This window comes from Cynocephalus volans, chromosome 4, assembly GCF_027409185.1.
Source record: "Cynocephalus volans isolate mCynVol1 chromosome 4, mCynVol1.pri, whole genome shotgun sequence".
In the NCBI taxonomy this organism is placed as follows: domain Eukaryota; kingdom Metazoa; phylum Chordata; class Mammalia; order Dermoptera; family Cynocephalidae; genus Cynocephalus; species Cynocephalus volans.
In genome coordinates this window covers 150618352-150627370 of record NC_084463.1, presented here as the reverse complement: position 1 = coordinate 150627370, position 9019 = coordinate 150618352, and the positions used below count along the sequence as shown (strand labels likewise).

General features: G+C 34.5%; 1 protein-coding gene across 1 annotated transcript; it reads right to left on the bottom strand.

Moving 5' to 3' along the window:
* Positions 1-5888: 5888 nt before the first annotated feature.
* On the bottom strand, positions 5889-6836 carry LOC134375706 (olfactory receptor 8J2-like). Its single transcript, XM_063094380.1, has one exon. It carries the CDS (start codon positions 6834-6836, stop codon positions 5889-5891), a length of 948 nt encoding a protein of 315 aa, XP_062950450.1.
* Positions 6837-9019: the final 2183 nt, after the last annotated feature.

The following is a 9019-nucleotide window of genomic DNA, read 5'->3' as shown; positions in this document are numbered from 1 at the left end:
ATATTTTATTTCAGCTTTTCTATCACTTGCTATTGCACATATCACTGTGCCAAACCATCTGTCTCCTCATCTCTTACCATTTTGGCCCACCTCTGACTTGGTCTGCAGACTTGGTAGATTTCTTCTGATTTGCTAGCAGCTTTATGCTAGTGCTTTCCTTCTTTTCCTTAGGGCCAAGTGTCTGGAGAGCTTGCTCAGACCTTATGGAAGGCAGCTAGCGATTGCCTGAAGTTTAGTGTGTCAAAGAGCAATACTCAAACAATAGGTACAGGAATCAATGGATAAATACCAAAGCTCCCCTAGCTTTCCCTGAACAACTCCTAGATTTCTGAAGGACATCACAAGACATCTTAAGGTATTGAATCCCAGTTGTCTACAGCACTAACGTATTCTTTGCTGCCTACTTCATTAGCTTTAACCTTATTTGTCTCACATTTCCCTTTCCTCATTTATGCTTCCTGAAATAACATTATTTACCCAGGTCCATATGTCATGGATTACTCTTGAGGGAATTTATATTCTGACAAACACAGTCTTGAATAGTATTACTAAAGCAAGGCTACAAAAGGCCTCAAATAAATCTCTATGTATGCATGATAACAAGAGACAATGATAATATGACACTCCTAAATAATGCAATTTCCTGGCTGTTCCCAAAGCATAAAAGAAAAAGAAACATGCTTGGGTGTTTGTTAATTATTCAGGGCATCTGTGATCTCCCTATTGAGAAACTGTTCTTTGTATAAAATTCGGCTGCTTTTATTTGTTGTTAATTTGTACTGTTGCCACTCAAATATCTGGGTGTAAGCATACTGTTTATTGGATGCATGCTTTAATCACCCGTTAATTACTTCAACATTCAGCATTTCTCACAATGTCTTTAGCCAAATTTTATGTCTGTGGACAATGACAATCTCTTCAAACATGTCCTAAAATGCTTTTTAAAGATTCAGAAAGAATACAAATTATGACTATGGGTGTAATTCTTATTTTTGTTTCATTTTTCACCTAAAGAACTCAAAGTTAATGATACATTAATTCTATATCCCATAATCATCAGTCCTCATCTTCCATCCCCACTCATTTCTCCTCTGCACAGATGCCTCCTCTACGAAGTTGGCACAGTCCTTAAAAGGGAATACAGCCTTATAAAGTAAATGTTGTGCATGTTTTCATGTGTAGACATATGTTGTTAGATATCTCATTTTGATACATAAAGTTCTCAGTCATCTGCATGTTTCCAAACTGTATTCATATTACTGCACACAATATTTTACTGAGTTCTATTGAATCAAAATGCTATAATTTATGTTTGTTCCCATAGTTACCTATTCCTGACTTCGACAAGTATTACAACAGTTAATAACTTTGTGTGTGTCTCCACACTGCTCCATGAATGACATCTCTGTGAAGTATCTCCTGGAGTGGGTCCTTGCTTCAGGAAAATAAGCAAATATAACTTATTTTAATAGGAATGGATCTATTTCAAGAATATACTTATTAGTGTATGTTTCACCATCAGTACACAAGAATTTCGTACTCCTGTCTTCCAACTTATAGATATGTACTGCATGTACATATGGTAAGGAATCGCAATAAATAATTACATCAGGTTAAGTATTATGAAGCCAAAATTATTTACCAGCTTAGATATATCATGTTATTAAGTAATTCAATACTGGCCTGGATATGAAACAGGAAGATTTATTAGGCACAATCCATGTCAACACCAACAACAAAAATTAGTGATTCTAACACAGACAAGTAAACAAATATTTTAATATACTTTTAATACATGTGTCTATAAAAATGATAAGATGGACAATTTTGAATAATGGTGATAAAGTAGTTGTTGAAATGACATGAAAAATTGAAACACACACTACAGCATAGATGGGATGGCTGATCACCAATTTTTTTCTTTCCTTTTCTTCCTGGGCACATGGATGAATTACTTCTCATCCTCCTTTCAGTTGGCTCTGGCAAAACGGCTGAGTTCTAGCTTCAGTCATATGTGGGATCAGCATCATATTCGGCATAAGCCATTCTTTCCATCTCTTTGTGCTTGTCCAGATTGGCTTTCCTCAGTGCATTTCTGTTCTAGAGCTTGTATTTTCCAATTACTGAACAGATTCATTCAATAATATAGTTTATAATATCTTTGAAATATATACTGCATAAATTATCTCTAGTCATTAGAAATCAATTATGACCATTGTAGCTCAAATGGCTTTTGCTGTCAGATTTTTTTAAGTAGACATTTTAGTTAACTCAAAGTCATATACATTATGTGAGATGAGGTGAAGAAATTGCTATCACAGCTACAGTGTCAACAAAACTGCTCCAATCACATAATCCATTGTTGCTTAAGAAATATCCTTACAAGTAGTGATAGCGTCCATCAAAGGACAGAAGTTTGGAATAGAAGGTGACAACTGGGGGAATAATTTGTGGAGATTCTTCTCATGCCATTCAGGAATGGTTCTGTTTAATAGAAGAAAAGAAAAAAAATGTATGAACTTAACTTGAGATGCAGAGAGAAAGGAAAGGAGGAACATGAAGAAGAGGAGCAAGAGGAGTCAATACAATGGTTTGAATTTGGAAGAATATCTAAGAAGGGCAAGTGGAAAATTCTATAGTGAAGTAAAGTTGCTCTAAGAATAAGGAGGACTAATGCTGCAATATAAATCTCTCTTTTTCTTCTTTTCACCCATATCTCCAATTTTCAGTAAAGTCTATTACTTTAAAAAATAATAATTGACACTTAATAATTTTACATATTTATTGGGTACAGAATGATATTTTGATGTATATATATATATATATATATATATATATATATATATATATATGATGTGTGATGATCAAACCAGGATAACTAGCATATCCATCACTACAAACCTACAAACATTTATAAATTTTTGTTTTGAGAATATTTGAACTCCTCTCCACAGTCATTTAAAAATATACAAAAAGTTATTTCTAATTATAGACACGCAGCCTAATTATAGAATACTAGAACTAATTCTTCCTATCTAGCAGTAAGTTTGTATCCATTAAACACCCATATCTCCAAGTTTTGGTGAAATCTACTTCTATTCTAAATAATTTCTTTGAAAGGAAATGTTAATTTCCATGGTGGTTGAAAGAAATAGTCTTTTGGAAAGCAGAGATGATAGGTGTAGCCTATGTTAGTACAGACAACAGGAGTGAAGGCCTGTGGACTTCCAGGGAGAGGGCATTATTTGCTCAAAACAAACATATGCAGACTGTAAATGCAATGCAATTCCATTGGAGACCTTAAAATTCCTCAGTTTTGCTTCTGAATTTAAAAATTGTTAATGATCTCAAGTGCAATCACTTTGTCTGGTTCCTGATGAGTTAGGAAAGTTTGAAAAACCAGATATCCTTGGGATCAGCACAAAATATTGATATGTATAATGGCAATTCTTTAAAACAAAGTGTATTTCTAGGAAAATATCATGATCCTTCAGTGATTTTGGGGGTTTAAATTTGTGAAACAGCATTTACTACTCTTCTGAATTTGGGGAAGTTTGATGACTTTTGGAACTCAAGTACTTGAAAGGATTCATTCTGTGGCCCACACAAGATTTACACACATGTCCTGGACAGAAAATATTACATTCTACATTATGGAACTAGGTCAGAACTCTTGCCCTGGTGGCAGCTACAAAATGAAGAGCACTTGTGGTTTCTTTTTTAGGACTTTCCTAATTTAAAAGCTGTGCTCAAACAATAACTTGCTCCTTGACTGTGTCCTGAATTTCCTCTGTCCCCTAACACCCAACAAGGATCTGCTATTAATTCAAATACAAGATGCCATGGAACCTCCCGGGCACCCTGATAGACATAACCTGGAAAAGCAGGAAAGTCAGTGCTCCATGGGGTGAACTTTATCCAATAGGAATTGAGTGCTGACAAATTAATTTTCCTACATTATCTCATTGAACATTGTGCTTGGCAGATGTATCTGGTTGGTTAATTGATTTGATTTATAACATCTAAATAAAAGTATGACAAGTATTATGTGAGTGTGTTTGTATGAGTGTACACACTTTTGGAACTTTTGAGATGAATGGTTTTTGTTCCTTCTTCATTCAAAGAAGGCTATGATTCATTTGTTTAGCACAAATTTTGCATCTAAATAGTGGTGCAAAGGCACACAGTGTGCAAACTTTTGTGAAACTATAGCACTGAGTAGTAGTGAATAAAACAAGGGTCAAGATTTTATATTGTCCAGTTTGAGGGGGACATTATTTTACCTAAAAGAATATATCAAATAGATGCAGCAGGTAAAATTGTGTCCCCTCAAAATTGCCCATGTCCTAATCTTCCGGACCTGTAAACATGTTATCTTCCATGGGGAAAAAAAAAATGTACTGATGTGATTAAGGGTCCTGAGGTGTCACATGTCTCATGCATTATCTGCATAGGATCAACATAATCATGAGGGGGAGGGGGAGGAAGAAGGACAGAGTCAGGGGAGATGTGGCAGTGGGAGCTGAGGTCAGAGTGATGGGATTGCTGGTTGGAACTGGAAGATAAGTCGAGGGCTGTGAGCAACATTTAAAATGGAAAAAGCAAGGAAACAATGCGTAAAACAAAATATGTCTCCAACTACAAGTACACTAGCTGATGCAACAAAATACACCCATAATAAAGTAAAATCAAAGAAACACATATAAATAAATAAAATACAAAGCTTAATGGCTAATGCTATCTGATTATTGCCAATGATGTCCCTTGAGACTGGACATGTTCATTACATAGTGTGACTTTTTTTGTTCATTTTGGGTATTCTGTTACTTTAAAACTGAAATTAGAAGTTCACTCACTGGTCTGAGTCTCACAGTGCATAGATTTTGGTTATTTCTGACCTCCTTGGAGATATCATAAATGCAGTTTTTTCCAGACACTTACTGTTCCTCATAGGTCAGTTCAACTTTTTCCTTCCCCATCATATATTAGTAGAATTTTAAATGTACAGAGATAAGGTTCATATTAAATATTAACTGGTTTTTTTGTTTGTTTGTTTATTATTTGACTGGGAGTACTCTTGAGAATTGATGACACTTTGAGGACAATATCTTTATTTGGTGATGGTGGTGGGAAAGGTTGTCTAATAACTATTCAATAAAAATCACACTACACAAAATGTGAAAAATGTGTGTTGCTATGGTCTCATAACAAAGACAATTAACTCTATGCAACTGTTTTAATATTACATGAAAAATTAATTATATGTCAACATTTTGCTTCATTGTACAGGGACCAAGTGAGAAGGATGAAAAAGAAAAATTTAATTTTATTTTTTTGTTTACCCTGCTTTTTTCCACATATCCTATTTCCATATGTATTGAGCACTTTTAGTTTAATTTTCATTTTCCCTTAAAAGTCTTCTTATTTTCATGAAACAAAATTATATTTCAGTACAAAATAAAAATAGTTTGACAGGAGATGAGGATTTGATGTATAAAATACTGCAAAAATAAATATAAAATATTTAATACTTGAAGAAAAGATGTCTGTTGCAAGAACGGTGATCTGAAACTTAACAACTTTCCAAAAACTGATGCTCACATGCGCCCACCATCTGCGGGCAGGATTCATCTTCCTTCATTAAAAATTACACACATCCTGTAGTAACTTACATTTTACTTATAAAATGTGCTCACTGATTTTCAAATTACTATTTATTATTTATATGTGTTGTTTTCTTGTTTGGAAATATGAGTTTTTGATAAAAACATTTAAAATATTTTCCACCAAGACTAATGGAGTTTCTAACCATTTTTTTTCCTCTTTTAATAGAAGCATTTTTAGGAAGAAATAACAATTCTTAAGTGATGATAGGTTTAGTTTTAAGTTTACATTAGCTTTAAGGATTTCAGAGGGTTATCCAGGAATCTCTTCAATGCATGTTTCACATCCTTGTTCCTTAGGCTGTAAATCATGGGGTTCAGCATTGGTATTACTAGGGTGTAGAAGACCGAGGCCATTTTGTCAGTATCTAAAGAGTGGCTTGTCCTTGGTTGCAAATACATGAAAAGAAGAGTCCCATAGAACACAGTGACAGTCATCATGTGAGAAGCGCAGGTGGAAAAGGCTTTTTGTCGTCCCTCTGAGGAATGTATCCTCAGAATGGCAAGGACAATGTTGAAGTAGGATACGAGAACAACAATCACGGAAAAAAATAAATTAGTACCTGAAAAGGCAAATACTGCTGTTTCTGGAAGGTAAGTATCAGAACAGGACAAGGCTAACAAAGGAACGTCATCACAGTAGAAATGGTTGATTATGTTGGAAGAGCAGAATGACAAGGAGAACACACAGGAAGTGACAGTCACTGCTGTGGTCAGACTGTGGAGGTATGTGAGGAAAACCAGCAGATGGCAGATCTGCGGAGACACCACCACCATGTACAGCAGGGGGTTGCAAATAGCCACATAGCGGTCATAGGCCATTGCCGACAGCATGAAAATCTCAGCCACAATGAAAATTGAGAATCCACCCAGCTGGGCTGCACATCCATAGTAAGATATGGTTTTCTTGCTAACCAAGAAGTTAACCAGCATTTTAGGGGCAATGGTGGTAGAATTGCCAAGATTGATGACAGCCAAGTGACGGAGGAAAAAGTACATGGGGGTTTGAAGTTGGGAGTCCACCCTGGTGAGGGTGATGATGCACAGGTTTCCTGTCACAGTCAGTCCATAGATCCCCAGGAAGACCAGGAAGAGGGGGATCTGGAGCTCTGGACGGTCTGAGACACCCAAGAGAATGAACTCAGTGATCCGGGTGAGATTGCCAGAAGCCATTTACTCTCTTGAATTCATCTCTTAATGGGAAAAATGGAAAGAGATAAATAGGCAAGATTTTTTTTTTCTCTCTTAGATGCTAGATCATTAAATTTTTTATTTAAAATCAGATTATTTTGGTTGACAAACCATTAAATTTTAAAGAACTTAATTAATTTTCTAGTCATATTTTGACAAATTCAGAAATGCTTACCAGAAAAAAGTTAAGGTTTTAAAAATTGTTTAAAAGAACTACTAATTTCTTCATCACTATTGAATATTATTATACATATATAAATTATATTGACATATGGTTTGGATGAATATATATGCATTTATGTATGTGTATATATACAGATATATATACACACAAAAGCACACGTTTGTTTGTATGTGTGATTAAAAGGATGAAAGAGAGCAGGTTTTAGAAAGTTGATGAGCCAGAGGGACCTCCAGCTACCTTTCTCAGAGCTTCCTTAAGTGTCCTCTCCAGCCCATACCTTGTCATTAATCATCCTTGGGAATTTCAGTATTTCTGTTGGAAATACTGTACGCTGGAGTTACTAATTTCTGTCACACCATTCAGCTTCAGCTACCCAGAAACAGGCCTACACCTCAGCCCTGTTCCATTGAAGTGGCAGTCTGAAACTGAAAATCCTCTTTACTTCATCACATTTGATTTCTTCTGCCAGATGCAACAGTTCTGTCCGGTCACTCTGACTTCTAAATATTCAGACTCCTCTACTATTTTCTCTGGCAGCTCTTCTTACCCTTCACTTTCCAGCTTATGCCTCTTCTTTTTTACTTGTTTAAAAACTGTTTTGATTTTTTTAAAGAAAATTATTACTTAGAGTTTTTATTAGCTAAAGTTGATTACTTTGATTTACTTGTATAGAGAACTGAGTGGGAGAGAGTGCTAATATTTATTTGGCAAGTAATATGTGCCCAGAATGACAACAAGTGTTTTGCAGTAGGGATCCCATTATTTTTCAGGAGTACCCTTGAATGTGGATTTAATTACTTCATGTTTGGTGAGACCATTGAGGCTCAATAGGTTGGGTTACTCCATAGTCTATCAATGTAAGATATTAATTAACAGGACAGTCTAAACTTCATTGAGGTATGCTTTTGTTTTGCATGATTTTCTTTACATATTTGGTTGGTTGGTTGGTTATTAGTCTACCTGTTACTGTCTGTGGGATTTTTTTCACATACTTGTATTCTTCTGTTGTGGAAATTAAATGAGATAACGAACATATATAGGTTTGTTTGCATAGTCTGGTACCAAGTAAATGAGAAACTAATGTTACCTTAATTTATTGTTATTAGCATTCTTTGAATGATGTTTAATGTAATTTCTTATTTCAGTCTCAGTAACATATTCCACCTTACTAGGAGCTTTTACAGTTTTAAAAAAAAACTAGCAAATGCATGACAATTTTGTATATTAAAAAACTGTGACACAGTATTTAACTATATATTTAACAAAACAAAACATACTCTCTTGCAACCAGATTCTCTCTTAAATCTTCAGTGTTTGTTTCTTGTGATGTAAAGATACTTAATTCAATACACCAAATATGAGACTGAGGAGCTGATGGGATTGTATTGTCCCACCCATCCCATATCTTTTCTGTCCAACCACTGCACATAAAAACAATTGCATTTTTTATAAGCAGATTACCTTATGATGGACAACACTGTTTCAACACTTACTTTGATTAAAATACATCCCATATGATTGCTATAAATAAAGCAACTCAGTGTATTGTTCACTCTGACATATATATTTTGTAAACTTTTCCTTAATTGAACAACAACAACAGAAGAATAGCAACGGCAGTTACTGACTGCCTACTATGAAATTGTGGAATTAACTTTGGGAATAGAGAGTATTTGCAAATATCCTTACCTTTTTAAACTCCTTTCTGTACTAAAGTAAAGGCTGAACTAAGGTTACTTTTAATTACATAAGAATGTTACTAAAATTAAGTTTCTATAGAACAGTCCTTTTTTTTCCTATTTTTTTTTCAAAATCTTTGTTGAGTTCACATTTGTCCCTGCTAAAAGATATTATAATTTCCTACAAATATTTTTCCAATTAGTTTTGAATAGAAATAATTTATAGATCAACCAATATAATAAATTCTCAGTAAATAAAGTTTGAAAAATATACCTAATGCCTCATTTCACTTTGAAAAGTG

Excerpts from the sequence above, each read along its gene's own strand:
- LOC134375706 (XM_063094380.1), bottom strand. The coding sequence starts at position 6,836 with ATGGCTTCTGGCAATCTCACCCGGATCACTGAGTTCATTCTCTTGGGT.